Here is an 18,328-nt window from a genome sequence, read left to right as displayed (position 1 = left end):
AAAACTACATTAGCCGTTATTTCAATTTTGTCGGATTATTTTCTTGATAGGCTAGAGACTATCTGAATTAATTTACCAATATTTAAAACGAAGAATCAAATTTTTCAAATTTGTTTGTGTTTAAAGGCTTAATTAAGTTTAAAAGAAATTCATATTTTCATTGAATTCCGAATTTAAAAAAAAAGAGATTTTTTATGTATACAATTCCACTTTTCTCCTTTGCACAAAATCCATTTATTATTCTATAAATGTCAATGTTTGCGCCAAAATATTAGATTATAGAAATAATAAACCTTATGAAACAAATTCTTTGGCTTAAAATTTGAAGACTCCGCTTCGTTTGGACAAAAAGTCCTATATCAACATTTTGAATAATGTTTATACGTCACACCGACCGCAGTAGTATCGAGTGGATTACCGGCGGTAATGCAATATCTGCGGCGGATTCATGTCTGATGGCAGCCATTAACACCGCGCTAATGTTATTATGCGTGTAACGACACCACTAGGGTAGAGGAGACATCCGCTCTCCCATATAGGTAGAAACTGCACTCAGGATTTTAAGTTAAAGATAAAAAATATGGTGACATGTTTTACATGACTTTTTAGGTAGAGCCGCAACATAAAACTCGTAATTTTCATTTCTACTAGGTCGACCTTATTATCATTATAATCCGGCAGTGTAAATTTTATTATTTGTCTTTCATACATTCATTATGTGCTATTTTTTAGACTTCTTTTAAAAGGATTTTTTTAGGCTTTTTGAGATTATATTGCCTTTATTCCTAAATCCGCTTTTGCAATACGTCTAGTTGAGGTTTTCCCTTTCCTCCCAAAGCCGGAGCATTACACAGATAGGAAAGAGGAGAAATCGAAAAGTAATTTCAAAGCTGAGTCATCATTTTAGTGAATTATGTTTGTTTTGCTCGCGTGCTGAGTCGAAGAAAATAACGCAGTTAAAGCGGCGCGGGCGGCGGTGAGGGCGGCGGGGCGCGGGGCGCGGGGCGAGCAGCGACGGCCATTAATCAAAGGTATGAAAATCTCATGGCATCCGCCAGCGACGGTGTAAATACCAATAACGAGAACACAGAACGTCGGGGTGTAACGTTTGTAAAATCGAAATTCTCGATGATATACGTTACTGAATGATTTAATTATTCTAGTCTGGTAGTGAAGCAATAGCAAAGAGTGTGCCAGCTGCTGCTCTTCCTGTGCCGATTGTTAAAGACAATCAAAGGAATGGCTAATAAACTACTCTTGTTGCTGGCGATGGGCTAGCAACCTGTCACTATCCATCTGAATCTCAATTCCACCATATGCGATACAGCTGGTCTTTCTGTATTTTCGAAAATGTTGGCTCTGTCTACCCTGTCTACTGTAAGGAAAAAAACGTGATTACATGTATATTATTGACGTTATTAAAGAAAATGCTAGTGCAGTTTGATACCGCTTCTTATACACTGACGCTTTGGAAGCGGCAGTATACTTTGTTTTAAGTAATTAATTCGACGTCAACCAATGTTGTGGAACCAAAAGAAATGATAATGTGATATTTAAATGTCCCAAAATAACGAATAAAAATTTTGTATTTGAATTACCTGTAATTACAACTTTAGGCCGGGCTAAAATCTATTTATAAATACTACAGGTATTAAATGCGCACGCAATGTACTTTTATTTAATCTCGGACGTTTTGAATCAGTTACATTCAAAACGTCATCAGATACAATGATCCGTGGTCACCGAGCGTGGTCGCGAGTGATTCGAAACGTCTGAGAAAAAATCAAGGTACTTTATGTGCGCGTTTTATATCTGTAGTAAAAAGTATAATGCAACGCGCAAATTGAAAAAAAAAGTTTCAGCTATAATCTATGGTAAAGGTTACGCCTATAATTTGTTCTGATTGATTTTCTATTTAAAATTTATTTGAAATACGGTTATTTTATTGTGCGAATCGGATTGATGAAAATAAGAGTTTCGACATTGCTTCTGTACTCTCAACATTTGTATAAGTTAGTCCCGTAGGCGATTTGTTGTTTCCCGCGAGCAGCCACGTGCGGCCATTGTTACATGATCGTGACTTATACGGGTGCCACATATATGAATTTATACTTCCTTATGACTTCTAAATATTTGTATTTAATGGTTTGTTGCAAAAGAAACTTTCAGTCCCAAGAGCATTCTTAGTTTGTTGGAAATACCATTATATCGACTTTAACGTCAGTTTTTTAATCCATATCAAATTAAAATTCTTTAAACTCATCAGTTTGGGCTTCGCGTTGATATGTCATTGTCAATCAGTGTCCTATTAAAATACGAGTATAAAATTATATTTTAATTCTATCGCAATTGTAGAGAACTAAGAAGACCCGTCAACTTGTAATATTAATCAAAGATATTTTTAAAGAATCACTACTGATTTTACTAACTCACATAAGCCAACTAAACTTGTAACAAGAATAAGATAAAAAAACACAATTTTTCCCTTCGTTAACTCGTTCAGCATAAACGGAAAAATACATCTGTCGCGCGTAAACGTATGGAGAGGACAAAGAACGCGATAAGATGCCATCTCCTAATGCCCATATGTTACTGCACAAACGTAATGTCGCAGTTATATGTCCTCGTATGTTTGTGTGTGATAGAGGAAAGTTTGGCGCGGGTGGGGGGAAGGGGAGGGGGGAGGGGAGGGCCGCATTGATTGCTTTCTTGCGGTGATAATGTAAAGAGGCGGCCACAATCGATTTAAACGTGCTACCCGATTGTCGCAACTTTCCTGAGAGATCGCAAAGAAGGGTAATGAATTTTAGTTAAGTTTTTCTTTTATTTTGTTTCATTTCTCGACGACCTTACAATTTTGATTTCAAATTCAAGTCCTACTTAATGACCAAAAATATATCTAGTGCAACTTGCACACAACTCTGATATTTTATTGCGTTTCCACTGCACAGTTGTCTGCATGTAAGACCAGTCTCTATTCAGTTCCGCAAAAAGTTCCGCCGGCGCTTTTAGGAGCCGGCCAATGGAGCGCAAAGCGTCGACGCCGAGCTTCCCAATAAAACTGCAAGCTCCGGGTTCACTCCCGCTTCGGGCTCCGGGTCAATTGGCATCAGCCGCTCTGACACAAAACACTCAGGTGCCTAACATCATTTTCTGCAAACTTTGCCGTGAATCAGCAAGAATATAGAGATAAAGCTGAGACAGAGATCAATTCTTTCAATTTAAGGGTATCTATGTACTTACATCTAAATGGTATGGTTGGACTGTGGCAGGTGGAAAGATATAGTTCCTGCCTAACCCTCTGGGAAAGTGCCGTGATTTTATAAATGTAAATTATCTACATGAAATATTATAAAGTGAAGTCCGAAGGTTGTGGTGACCAATTCTTTTCGAGATTTGTACAGAGAGCCTTCATCTTAAAAATCCACAAACTTCATTCAATAAAGCTTTCATTTAGTGTGTTAATTCGAAAATTTAATTCGTTAGACATTTCGAGAAAATTTATTAAAATATATTCCATTTTTGTAAGTAACTGTTAGCTTAGAACTATACAATTTTCCGCATTTACGTTTTCACTTTTAACCGACACGAATGCTCACAATAATTATAATATTCATTTAAATTTGACATCGTCATTCACATTGGCTCAAAATGGTGAATGCAGCCAGTCACGGGACGATCGCGATGGCCGGCGCGAACTAATCTCGCGCCAGAGTTGTTGCTTTTTTCTGTCTGCACTTACGACGGGAAATTGGGAATTATCGGCGCTACTATGTACACATGTGACACGATGACGGGAACCGAAATGCCTCGTAACGTTTCATGTACCGTACACTTCATGATATGTAGTTCAAAATTATATTATTTGTTATATCTTTACGGTGCAGAATTTTACATAGTGACGAAAAATTTATAAAAGTAATAAATTGATATGGCGAACTTAAATTATCTTTTTTCTGCAGTCTTTCTCTCATAACAATAATTGGTCTATGGCCTCTCCTCATCTCGATGTGAGCTCGATTCAATTTGATCTAAAGTCTCCGAAATTGCAAATAAATCCGGCCTCTTGATTGGATAAGGGATTTATAAAACACTCTTTCATCATCTTTGTTATTCATGACATTGATATGTGTGTGGTGATACTCGAATAATTTAAAAGTAAGTTCTGTGTGACGGTCTGAAAATACAGACAATGAATAATAGAGTACAATTAACGAACTCGTTGGAAATACCCTCAAGCAAACCGATAGATACGTATAATAAGGTAAATCAGAGAAGTAAGTCAACCAACTCCATCTATTATGCAGGTGAACGCACGAGTGAGTCACGTCCAGAAAGGCAGCGCCAGGCTGGGCACCGGCCACACCGCCGGACACCGCCCGTCTCCACGAAACTTAGAGTGATCGTTATATTATTATTTAGAGAGAGCTCGTAACTAGATGCCTTAAACGAAAAAATATACACGGGAAAATCTTGCATTTAATTTAAGGTAAATTTCATGAACGAATGATTCTTGACATGAAATTGAGGGATAAGATAACAAAAATAAGTTTAAAGTAAACAGTTCTTATAAAACTGATTATGAAAAAAAAAAACAGTTTTGTTAAATACCAAAATAAAGAAAAAGATATTCACAGTGATCATTTGACACATTTTGTGACGTGCACTGTACACGCACTCTACATCACTCGCCTTTTCCCCGGCGGGATAGGGAAGCTTTCCGCTTGTCACTGTCTCCTGCAAACCTACTCGTTTTACTTCAGCCACATCAAACTCCCACAGTTAGACATTAATACGCACTCTACCTCTTACAATAAAGCCATTCTGTCCTCGACCGCAGTACGTCGCCGGAAGACTTTAAACTTTTATGGAGGACCCTCTTTGTCCAAATTTATGAGCAACCGTCGCCTTTGGCAATTATTCGACTATTGGCTTTTGATATACTGAATTAAATCAACATTACGGTTCTTTTTATTTTAAAATAAGAAAAACTACGGTCTCTGCAATAAAAATTTACCAAAATAAAACCGCGGCACTTTTATGAGAAGCAGACGACAAGTGATATCTTCTAACTTGATAACATCTTGGAAACGAAAAGTTTATGAAGGATATAGATGATGCTGAATTTACAATAGAACTAGATTTTACAGCAGGTAAATATTGAGTGTTTCATTTGTTTTAAAATTATTGTTGAGTTAGCGTATGAAGATAACATATATACTTATTTATTTAGGAATTCAAGTCGCTAAGTTGATATAAGCAGCACGGCGGCATCGCAAATGTGAATAACGCGTTCATTAGACGCGACGCTGCGAGCGGTGAGCGGCGCGGCGAGCGGTGCGTGACGCGTTTGATCGCCGGCGGAACAAACGCCATTACCGCGCCGATATCAGTTTAGAGGCGGAACGCGACAGCCGGCCGGTAACCGAGTTTATTCACCGAATTGGTGACTCACATCCGACTGATTTGAGTTCGTTAATATCTCGAACGGTTATGCGATATCGGACGATATTTGAAATCCGGTTTGGTTATGTAACCTCAGAGTTAATTTCGCGATGGTCGTTCAAAATCCAATCAATGTTAGGCCCGCTCGTCATTTAAATGAAAATTACGCCTCACGGCCCTCCATCTGCATTCAAATTGGGGATCAAACAAAAATCCGACACGCGACGAGGCCGAGCTCCGGCGCACGTCCGCCGCTCCACAGACATCGATCTTTTATGGCTCTTCTATTCATTAACCTGACTTTTAACCTTTTATACTTTGTACATTTTTATTAATTAAGGCGGGATTACAGGTGCAGGGCTTTTAACACAGCGCCATTGAAACAGAAAAAGAACGCTTCAAAAGAATCCCACACTCGGTCTTTTTAAACAAAGCGAGCCAGTTTTGTTCTCTCCGAAGTATTGTATAAAACAGCCAGGTGCTGAAATCTATTTAATTAATCTTTTCCCTTGTATTTTCCAAATTAACAAAGAAGCAGTATAAGTTCGCAAAGCGGAGTTGTTATTGTTATGAACGCTCGCAGCGGAGTGTGAGTAATTCATTCAGAGTTGATTTTGAAATGGTGATTTTGTAATATCTTTTCACTTGAGTTAGTATCCAGGGTACCGAGCTACGTTCGCAATTGCCTTGCGTTTTCTATGCTGTGCTAAACAGCAATGCTCGTAGCATCACTCCGGGAAGTGAGCGCAGTGGGAATTACTACCTTACAATAATGCCTGATAAGTATCAAGACGCGAAATCATATAAATACATTCGTTCTTATATTTTTTATCTTCTTAAATAGGTAAAAGATATCCTGACTGACTGATGGACTGACAGCCATACCCGCTGGGTGGAGGTGGCATATATGGTCTAGAGAGAGATTAACGGGTTTTTCTAGTGATTCTAGAGATTATATAAATGCCAAGAACTAATGTGTTATGTGTAGGTAACCATAGTTTCATCCTTCAATAATAGTTTAGTTTTCAGTTAACATTCATCAAATAAACTAAAATTACAAATATTCTACATCTGAAATATGTACGCTATAAAATTACCTATGTTTAACAATATTTAAATTATTTGATTTGTTTAGATTTAAAGAAAGAAAACCAGTGTTTTCTAGCCAATCCAGTGATTGGCTAGAAAAGGCTGGCAGGCAGGCTGGCTATTTTGACTGTATGCGAATTTCATGACTCGTGTGAACAAGACTTGGGCCTCTGCTCGGTTATAACCTGGTTAGGCGTCGGCAATCGATGTCCTGATTGAGTAAATATTGGCAAAGAGAATACCTTTACCGGGAAGCGGTATTTATAGCGCCGGCTGTGAGCGCCGCCTACCTGCTAATTATCTCGCGTTTCTAAAGTACACATATAAATTCCGTGTGTACTCACGTGTATTAAATACGAATTCTGTTTCACGTTTTTCCAGAAGAGCGAGTTTAATTACTTTGCTAACGTGCGTCTTTAGTGATTACTTCAAATGTACTCGTATCATGATAGAACCGCGTGGGGTCTCCATATCGAATTTAATATTTTTTGCCTATAGTCGTTTTTATAAATATTTTTTGTAAATTTCAATTTCAGGAAAAAACGTGACACGTGATAATTGTTATACATAACAAACTTACAATCACATAAAAAATATTGTAAGGTTTAATTGTACATTCTGTTGGAATGATTTCAACTGAAGATAATGGTTAATTGTTAATGTAGTACTTGTATTAATTTCTCTAAAAAGTAATACTTAGTTAGGGTTAAAGAGTCTAAGATATTATAAAAATGTGTTCCTAAATTTGGATAAACAAGTAATAATGAAAACCTCTCCCGATTCCACATACAATACAACTGAAACCCGTGACAAAAATGAAACTGTTTATACAAAGGTTAATCTATTTTCCGTCAAAGCGCACCTGCCTGGCATCCTCTTTAAAATGCGTAAGCTACAGAACATCGCACCAACAAAGGCTGATATTCTGAACTAATGCAGTTCATTCCGAACAATACCGTCCGCCATGTAAACTGCAAAATGCGACAATTATTAGCTAAATACAGTTGATATTATTTCCGATCGCAGAACAATGGCCGCCGCACAAAAGGACGCGGAACCGCAAAACGCATGCAAATGAACGGCCCCCGCCCCCGCCCACCGCGGCGCGCCCCCGCGCCCCCCGCTGGTCGGCCCTCCATAGCCCGTGTTACAGCAACATTCTGAAAACATGTAAACGAGGAGCATAGTGGAGGGATATGAAAAAGTTTTATTTTTTTAATATCACTCTTTTGGCCTTGTCTCATACTTTTCTTGTCATTTTATGGTCTCGTTATATAAAGTTTTTCAATTGACTTCGTAATAGTTCATTATTTCGGAGCTGCCATCTTCGATGGAAAATAATAGAAATGTTGTTTTTTACTTAGACTTCTCAGAGCCAAAAATCGTCAAGATGTTCAGTACTTAACTTGGATAAGAAGTTGAAATTGATTTAGACGTACCTAAAGCGCGTATTCCACATAACTAAATTTGGGTATCCTAAATCATTCAGTTATTCAGACAAATGAAATAACATTCAGAAAGTTCGTACTAAATGAGATTTAAATTAACTCAATTAGTAACAGAATTTAAATCCTTGACATTTAGCGAACCATCTTAATATTCAATGATTTAGGAGTAAAAGCGTTAGAGTAAGAATAACTTAATGTTAATAACTAGTAGACTAGCGCACCCCAAGAACGACGAATTATATAGCTACCTGTAGCACAGTTTCGCAAGACCCTATTTCAGGAACTAGCCTCTCCTCAAGGATTGATGTAACATGCCAACTTAGCTGAGTACTAGCATTGAGAAACCGTGTTCAATCTTTGTTAACTGAGGAAATAAACGATATTATAATAGATAGAAACAATCAAACTTATATACGCAAAATTTCAAAAATATTTGTTCAGTAGAAGAGAAAACAAACAAAACAATTTACTTTCGCATTTAAAATATTAGTTGGGACTAGGACAACTCTATATGTTAAAAAAATATATATACGCGAACCATTATTTCTAAATCGGTTCAACGTACGTGTTACCGACTGGTCCGTAAAGTTACCGAGAAAAAACGTAACATATGAAAGTAGGCCACGTGTGTATTGAACGTGCCTCTTTTGTGCTGGTTCGCGGTCCGCCCTTCGATGCCGGGATCAGATTCCTGCTGTGATTGATTGATGTATCATTGAATACTTCCCTAAGCCGTGGAGTTCGCGTCATGGGAAATATATTTTATGGATGAGAGAAACATTAGCATGCACAGGACGATGTAACATTCGCGAAAGAGGCCCGCGTTTACTCGTTGCGTGCCGTGTGGTTCCCGGCACCACTACAAAAGGAACCGGACCACTCCATCTCTTTCCCATGGATGTCGTAAAAGGCGACTTAGGGATAGGCTTACAAACTTGGGATTCTTTTTAGGCGATGGGCTAGCAACCTGTCCCTATTTGAATCTCAATTCTATCATTAAAGCTAAACAGCTGAACGTGGCCATTCAGTCTTTTCAAGACTGTTGGCTCTGTCTACCCCGCAAGGGATATAGACGTGACCATAATGTATGTATGTATGTTTACTCGTAGCTGTGGTGAAACATGGGCAGGGTGAAATCATGTTATCACTTGTGAATGACATTATCAATACAGTTGGTTTTAAACGTTGAACTTACTAATGCGAGTATTAAAAGAAATCCTTCCAGTTTTGAAATCCGATATTGGATGGAAAGAAACTTATTTACAAGAGAGGGAACCGAACAGTAGCAATAGTTATAATTAACCTGTATGGATAAAATTTAATATCGATCTATTTGTAAGAAAACAAATACAAGAAATTTGATAGTTTGCTTTACTAACTGAAATACATATCTATATCCGTACATACAGTTCAGACATTTCAAAGCCACAGGAGCCTTACGTATACCATTACAAATCTGTGGCCAATAAATCCGTGTTTAGGTCCAACATGGGGTGTCACAAATCGCGTTCAGAGTATCCACTTTCCGTGTAGTTAATCTAGCGAGGGTCCCGTCTCCTGGTTACGCCGGGAAGCGTATTTAAAACCCTATTTGAGACACGAGTCAAACGACGAAGCGCAAAAAATAGTGTTGACAAATACTAAGCTGTATGAAGAAGGTTGGAATATAATATTCTTCATTTATTTCGGGTAATGAATCTTATATAAGTACAAACTATCGTTTAAAAGACAAATATTTAAAAGTTCCCGTGTCGAAAATTTCGATTGTTAATAGCTATTTAAATAAATTAAAACATAACTTATTCTTTATAAGCATTTGTTTTGCCGTATTAAAATGAGTTTATATAACATAGTCTACCCGATTTTAGTCAAATTCGGTACTGAAATAGATAATGATATATTGTGAAACAAAAGCTAAGCTAGTGCAGTTTGTACATTCACTAAAATAGTATAGACTTGGTTAATACGCCACCGGGATCCTGTTTAAACGGAGCGGGTCACGTCCCGCCGTCTCCGGCGTCCGGCCCGGAGACCCGGCACCGCCGTCTTGCCGGGTTACTTTCCAGCCGGATATTGGTATATTATAAGTAATTCAGTTATTACATTTGATTTCATAAGAGTTGTTTGAATGATTATATAAGACTTTATATGAATGCTAAACAATTTGGGGGATGATGAGAGGTTTTCCGTTTTATATGATAAGGCGTTCCGAATTGTAACAAAACAGTTACAGCTATATTTTGGTGGTATTTCCTAAAAGCTTTCCTTTGGGTGTATCTACATTAAATATGATTATTTTATTCCCAATGTCAGTAAAATCAACCGAATGGTTTTGGGTCTGCTACTTAGTATTCATATATTTAAAATACCCAAATCGATTTGTTAACAAATGGAGAGTAAAGATTATAGATAAAGCGGAAGAAGTAAGCAGCGATCGTGTCAAGTGACATGAAGGTATATTTATAATGTTTTCACACAAAAACTACTGGACTGATCTTGATGAGATTTGGCACAGAGACAGAGAAATTTTCATGTGTAATCTAGGCTTTTTTCTGGTAATTGCCACGAGAACGAAGCTCCGAGCAAAAGCTATTTTAAAATAAAATATTTGCGAGCTGTTACGTGATATTTCGCGACGACATTTAGCAGATAAGATAGAAACCGCGCTGACCGCCGGGCGAGTGGAAAATTGCATTTTATTGTCACCGCCTTACCTCGGCCGGACTCCCGGCAGGAATTTCATATGAAGCCGCAGCTCAAAGAGATAACATGACATACATTCTATTTTTGTTTGTGGTTCAGATTCCTCTCTCTAGATATTATCATTAACGTCAATATTTTTAATGATTTTAAGGCCAAATTTAAGAGTTTCTGCTATTTTTGTCACAGTTTGGCGAGCGATGAATTATCAAATATGCAAGTTAACTTTTACAATGCCCTAGTCATTAGCATAGATGTTAAAGTCTCATTTGTAAGCGTACCTAGCTTTAAGAGCATCGGTTAGCATCCAAACTAATGAACTAATCACACAAGTAAGTTGATAACAATTCAAGAAATGCACTTTTTGTATGGAACATACATACATACATATGGTCACGTCTATATCTTTTGCAGGGTAGACAGAGCCAACAGTCTTGAAAAGACTGAATGGCCACGTTCAGCTATTTGGCTTAGTGAAAGATTGAGATTCAAATAGTGACAAGTTGCTAGCCCATCGCCTAAAAAAGAATCCCAAGTTTGTAAGCCTATCCCTTAGTCGCCTTTTACGACATCCACGGGAAAGAGATGGAGTGGTCCTATTCTTTTTTGTATTGGTGCCGGGAACCACACGGCACTTTTTGTATGGAACCTCGTGAAGCGGGCTTGCCGCTTTGCTTCACTTAGGTATGTTCATTCAGCTAAATGAGTGACCATTATCTAAATTCCCCCGTTGTCAGCATAACACACGTGAGTTGCTCCATGTATTTCCCACTACCTCATCATGATCACTACTACATAATATATAGTACTAACTCTTCTCTAATGAGGACACAACCAGGACTATAGCCAGGAGGATGATGTCCCAAATTTCTGGATGGTTTAGTTTATTTAGGATTCACTTATTCGTACACATCCGTAATGCATTCACTGTTGATAATAATAAACTATATTCCAACAGTTTTCGTCCTACGTCCTTGTATTTTATTTTCTCTACAGATCGCGGTAATACAAAGCAAACAATTCTGTTATCCTTGAAATCCTACTCTGAACGAATATAGGATAAAAATAAAACCGAAAATATTATTGGCCAATCTTCATTCTTTGAGCGTACGACGAGAAATAAATGTTTGAGTTTATTTCTTTTCACATCAAATCTAAGATATTATGGGCTACTAATAAGATTACTTATCATTCTAATTTCAATGAACATAACATCATTATTTGGTTTACATGGCTTATTACGGAGCTGGAATTGAATAAAACATGGTATCGTATAAACAGAAATATAATAACCAAAGCATTGAAGTCTAAGTAATTAGTGTATTAAGCAATTTAATAACAGAGATCCGATGGTATCGCGTGCGGTTGGAGACCCGCCTGGCGGTCGGATAATGATATCCAAAAACCAATCGATGTTAATACTATAATATTTTGGGTAACAAAAGATGGAACAGAATATACTGAACTATTTAGACAAGCAATAATTTTGTTTATTTTTTTTTCCAGATTGAATACTTTAATTCGGTAAAAGAAAGTAATGCACTTTGAAAGATTTGTCTCGATTATAAGGAATGAAGACCCATGGCCGACCGGTGACCGGACCCTAAAGATTTATCTCCTAAATATATAAACATGTGTGCGTGACCGGCTCCGGGGTGATTTGATACTCAGGTGATGCGATTGGGGTACTTTTAAAACTATTTAGAGGATTATCCAGACTTATATTATGTAGAAAAAAAATATTTGTAGTTTTATAAAACCTCAAAAAGCACCGAACCGATTTTGACGAATATTAGCAAAGACAGAATTGATTTTTCAGTAGTAACATCGGCTAATTTTTTTAATACAATCCCCTTTGGACCGAAGCCGCAAGCAAATGTTACCTTATTCAGTTTCACCGCAAATCCTCTGTGATATCTAGTCTTCTACATTAAAATATAAAATCTTTTAAAAAAATTGTACATTTTTATACTGTACTGTAAAAATCTATTCTAACTCTAGATCTATATTTTTATGATTTCTTTGCTTTAACAAAATATTATATCAAAATCCGATGTACCAAGCCATTCAGAATGGAACCGAAACTTAATGAAGACTATGTATGAAAATTACAGGCGACTTTAAATGAATCAGGTTAAAGTTTGCATAATGATCATTTGCTAACACCAGATTTGCAGAAACTTCCCCGCAAGTAGGTCCGCGGGCAACAGTTAGTCCCTGTATAATTCCCGAGTCTCCGCTAAGACAACAACACACCGAAATTAATTTAATATTAACCAGTTTTGAGCGGAGTTGGAATCGCCGACTGACTGAGACTTAGTTATGCAGCACTTAGTTGTTTAGCGACGTCTCGGGGGCAAAGAGTACGGACGAGCAACCCCGCGCGGGGAACTTAGTTCTGGCACACAGCAGGATAGTACGGAGTAGACAAACTAGTGGCCATTAAAATATGGTGACTATAATATTTTACAAATTGAATTTTCGTTTCCAATTATAATACGTTGGTGGAATATTCACAATATTCATTTCATTTTCATTGTACATTGATGGTTTAAATAAGTTTATACGATGATTGAAGACTAATTTATATGCAATAATAGATACGACGAAGTGAGGGATAAAGACACATACATCATGTCTTTATCCCTCACTTCGTCGTCATAAGCCAATTTTTCAAAACTACAAGAAGGCCTCAGTCAGCTGGATGGCTTAAAAATGGAATTGACTAGCTCATCGCCTTAAAGATACAGTAATAAAATACTCAAGAACAAAAATATTTACATGGATGACAAAGAAGTTGGAAGTGGCTGTACCTCTGCACACTACTCTGTACATCTAGTAACTGATGTAACTATAGCAACGTCTCGTTTACCTTATCTAAAGCAAATACAGGGCCCGGGACGTGGCCGCGCAAGCTGGTAACTATTTAAACGGAGCGGACCGAGTGTTGGCTCGCCGGAACTATGTATACTTACATCGCCAATTTCATTATTTACTCAAAGGAACTTTCGGACCGTCGACCATCACACACTTCAGTATCACGTTGTTAAAATTGGTAATATTGAGTGGTCAATTAACGATTAATTTAGTTTTTTACGTCAGTTTGTCATTCTCGTGTTTATTTTGTTAAATTGTTTCAGTTGTAAAGTATAATTCTATCTATCTATCACAAATACAATCAAAAAGGCAATCAAAAGGTAAGCTGTGCAACATTTACCTACTTTTTGTATTGTCTAAAATACCTACGTCGAATCAATTATTTGATTACCATTGTAAGTGCTACGATGATCGTAGATCTGCTACGACTGTTGTAGCGCACTGCTACGCCGGGTCGCACACTGCTACGAGAACCTTGGCACACATCTACGTCAAGCGAGAACCCACAACTGCTGAGTCAGGTCCCTCTTACACAACTTGAAATAAAATAGGCACTCAATCAATAAAATCTGATCTGTGTTTGTAGATATTTGTTTAAATGCAATGTATTTTATTTACAGTACGTTTGACCGTTTCTCAATCTTTATTATCTGATGGAGCCACATTAGTTATATTTTAAGCAAAACTGTTAAACTATTAAACATGTAAAACATGTCAGTGACACAAATTACTTGATGTACAGATTGTGATGGCTGTCCGCGTCAACCCTCTGACGTCATTACGACAAAAGCTTTTAAACTTTAATGATGACGTAATTTTTTGATGGACTTTAATGATTTTAAAAGCAAAGTGAGGTAGTGGAAAAACAAATTATTGAGGTGGCGGGATTTTTTATTCAAAGAGATGATTGAATTTAACCGAAAAGATATACTTATCTTTTCAATTAATGAATAAGTTTACATAATAATAGCCTTTAGTCATTGTTTGATAGTGTAAGCTTAGTCTAGCCCTGAGGTCTACCCCGTAAGGGATAAAGTGATTGCATGTATGTAAGCATGTGTTAACTCTTGTTTTCCATGCCTTGATGATAATTTATATTGAAAATGTTGTATGTAGTAATTTAGCTATTTTATTCAAATTATAAATGATTAATTACATTCCTTTTTTGGCTCTAATTTTTTAAAGGTCTCTAGTCATTAAAAGTCACTTGATTGGAGTTATGTTCACAACAAGAGACAAGAGAGAGACAATAGTTATACACAAAAATTAAATGCAATCATCCGTACGTACATATTTTCTTCATTATTTTATCTGAACATTTAAGAGTCCCACAAATAGACCAGTGTCGATATCGACATCAATTAAAGCATTTGGACAACCCCGGTTTTTACGACTGCACAACTCTTTTGTTTATGGAAGTTACGCTCTGTAGTTTAGATTTTCCCTTACGCTTTAGTAAATTTCTTAGGTTTTCGAGCTTCGAAGTAACCGTGGATGTTGTCACTGTTGTATTGTGTGGAAGCAAAAAAAGATAGGAATGATACAAATACACAAAGTTTTAATCATTTGCTGCACATGTGTCACACTTTAACTCCAATTAAGTTACTATTACCAATATACAAGATAAAAAACCAATATATTTTTGTAACTGAACAAAAACTTCGTTACGTTTGAAAACAGCCTAGTGGGGTTAATTGTAACTTAGTGTTCACATTACTTATTTTGGAGCACTTTTTCTATGGATTTTTATGATTCCAGCTTTAAATTGTTTAACTAAATAGCAATGTGCATAAACGTGATTGCAAGAGATGAAGGAAAGTTCAGTTGCAAGTGATTGGATAAATAGCCCAACTTTTAATATTGAGCTTCGTCAAAATATTTTTAAGAAATTCATCTATTAAGTCTAAATTACACATTTTGTAAATTCACTACATTTTCAAGAATTATAAATTAGTCTGTAGATAGGTACATATTAAAACATGCAAGTATAAATACAACAGGAACGAAACCGAGAAGGTATGGTATTCGTGCTAGATACGAGTGGCTCGTGCCATCACGTAACCGTCTTCGGCCGTGATAGCTGCTACCACGCTCTCCCTTAACTACCGACAATTCCACTTAAATTATCTACAACGCTCACTATTACAAGACTTGTTTTTGAAATTCAATACGAGCTCAGCAATGGATACTGTGTAAATTGTGATTTGTGAACATTGCGGGGGTGTAGTGGTAGTGGTGGCGCGGTCGTGGCGCGGCAAGCTATTTGTCTAGATCGCTCGGAATGCGAGTCCGACACTGCACTGGCCCGCACTCGCATTTAACCGCCGCCGCCATCAATTTGCCCGCACGTAGGTGCAAATAAGATTTCATAGCGATAACATTCGGATTTACCAACGTTTGTAAATGTGAAGTTATTTCTCTTGCGCTTCGTTGTTAGTTATCGTGCTCTGGAGGAATAAATCTAGTTTTGAAAATAGTCATCCGTCTCCTTCCGTCTCCTCCCTAGAAAAGAGCCCAGGGTAGTACCTTGACCACAAACCAGGAGAGAATAAGTCCGGTAATTACATAAAGCGACTCTACCACTTAGGGTTTAAGATTAAAATTTAGTTGTAAGAAAGAAGGGCCCATGTAGCAGGCGACCTGTACACTAAGCCAAATTCAAGCTATACCACTGCACGAGATACAAAATTAAAGTTTAACAATTTAGTCGTTTTTATTTCGCGTGGTTTCCTAGGACCTTTTTGTTAGATATTTATTTATTTTAGTAACAGCTCAGTGAACAAAGGCGCAGGTCCATTATGCTACCACATGTAGTATGAATGGTAAAACAAACAACTCCACAGCCTTGTTTGAACGAAAGTTAACAGTACCTCACAAACAGGAAATAAAAATAATTCGTTCTCTCGGATGTAAATCCAAAACATTTTTATAGATAATAAAGGTATTTTTACATAAAAACAAACATTGTCTACATAATATGCGGCGCGCATTTTAATTGTTTCAGTATACCTACATAGGACAAAGGATTTTTTATTTTAAACCTAGCTGCACAATTATTTTATTATATAGATGAAAAGCGTATTTTGATGAAAAAAAAGTGTGTATGCCAAGAGCATACGACAAAAAAGAAGATTGTAATTATAATATTATAGTTTTCGGTGTCCACTTAATAGTTTACACTAAAAGAGAGAGATTTTTTAAGGTTTTTTATTAGTGAAACTCATATTTTTCATGTCAGTGAATCATTATTAATAATTTTCCCTCGTTAGTTATCATTTAGACTCATGAGGCTTAATATTGGCACGTGGGTAACGCTTCTACTTCTCGCCTAGAAATGGTTCAAAATTTTATGATTAAATCAATTTAACGCCGACTAACAAGACTGGAAATTTTAAAAATAACCTTGGCTGTCATTGTCATAAATGATAGCGGCCGACTTACTTGACATTGACATGTTGTTTAAATGTCATGATTCCGTAGACTACAGTAACACGTACATTATTTGTTTCGTATTATTAAATAAAATTAATAATTATTATGCAATATCTGTTTTTCTAATAGTAAATGAAAAAAATCAGGGTGTTAAACTACAATGGGTGGTAAAAATAAACAAAGCCAAAGAACCAAAAACAATGTTCGCGTAAGTATGAAGTCATGTTCTTTCTTTTGAGTTTTCCAACTATATATTTGGGTTAAGCGCGGAGTTTTTAATAAAATATCCAGTGAGTAATGTCTGTTCACATTATTGCAGCCTTCAAGTAGCGGCCGGAGCGCAGAATTGCTCACCAGCGCTGGAAAGTTTGACTCTTCGATGACGGCCGTTGGTGGAAAAATTATGCCCGCTTTATTTCCCACACTAGCCGGAGTTACCCTAGATCCTGGTCTAGATCCGGAGCTGGCAATGTGTATTAAAAAACTCAACAAGAAAGATCCAATCACCAAAACCAAGGTAGGTAGAAGTACACTTTAAATAAAGTTGTAAGTGTTAGTTCTTTGATAAGAAATAAATATTAGTCAACATTTGGTAAGTGGTAAGTGTTTCATTTTGGGGCATAAAAAAATATAGGTTCTCTTTTTATATTCTTCATATAGTGATTTATAAACTTGGCCTCCAGGCATTACAAGAACTGAAAGAACTTGTAAACAAGAGCAGTGTGGAAGATGTGGAGGCGGTGTTGCCGAGCTGGAGCCACTTCTACAAGACATTATTTGTGGATGCTGACTGCAAGGTTCGGGAATGTACACAGGTGAGGAAAATCAAAGGAAATATTTAAAAAGATAGTACAGTGGAGCGTTGATTATCCGAACATCGCTCAACCGAACGACCGCTCATCCGAACATAGTACACGCGGGTCAATGCCCCCACCTCTCACCACCGCCCGCCCGCGCGTCAGTTTTCGCACACTTGTCGCGACTTGTTCACTTCGTTATTGTACGTCCTAGTAACTGCTAGTCGATAAACAAAATTTTTCTGCACTTTTTTTTGTTTATTTTCTATTTGTCATTAAAGATATTCATAAATGTAAATAATATGGTTTTCATTTACCTGTACGTAAATTTGTATGGCTGAATCAATATATATGTACATTAGTTCGATTATCCGAAAATACCGGTTTTCCGAACACCCATGTCCCCCAATTAGTTTGGATAATCAACGCTCTACTGTAATTTGTCTTAGTTGCCAATTTGTATCTAAAAGCCATTCATTATGCTTCATTTTCAGAGCCTGAGGTCTAGGTGACCATAATGAAATTAACACCAATCAAATC

At 36.9% G+C, this 18,328-nt stretch overlaps 1 protein-coding gene across 1 annotated transcript in view; it reads left to right on the top strand.

Moving 5' to 3' along the window:
- The first annotated feature begins 17,032 nt into the window (after positions 1–17,032).
- The window catches only part of LOC106136884 (E3 ubiquitin-protein ligase listerin), a 28,319-nt gene continuing 27,023 nt past the window's right edge, over positions 17,033–18,328 (top strand). The window contains exons 1-3 of the mRNA XM_060945944.1: positions 17,033–17,199; positions 17,311–17,508; positions 17,675–17,806. Coding sequence (XP_060801927.1) covers positions 17,152–17,199; positions 17,311–17,508; positions 17,675–17,806 — 378 coding nt within the window. The 5' untranslated portion in view covers positions 17,033–17,151. The remainder of the gene's footprint in view (positions 17,200–17,310; positions 17,509–17,674; positions 17,807–18,328) is intronic.

Source organism: Amyelois transitella, chromosome 9 (assembly GCF_032362555.1).
Source record: "Amyelois transitella isolate CPQ chromosome 9, ilAmyTran1.1, whole genome shotgun sequence".
NCBI lineage: Eukaryota > Metazoa > Arthropoda > Insecta > Lepidoptera > Pyralidae > Amyelois > Amyelois transitella.
This window is presented reverse-complemented; position numbering and strand designations above follow the sequence as displayed.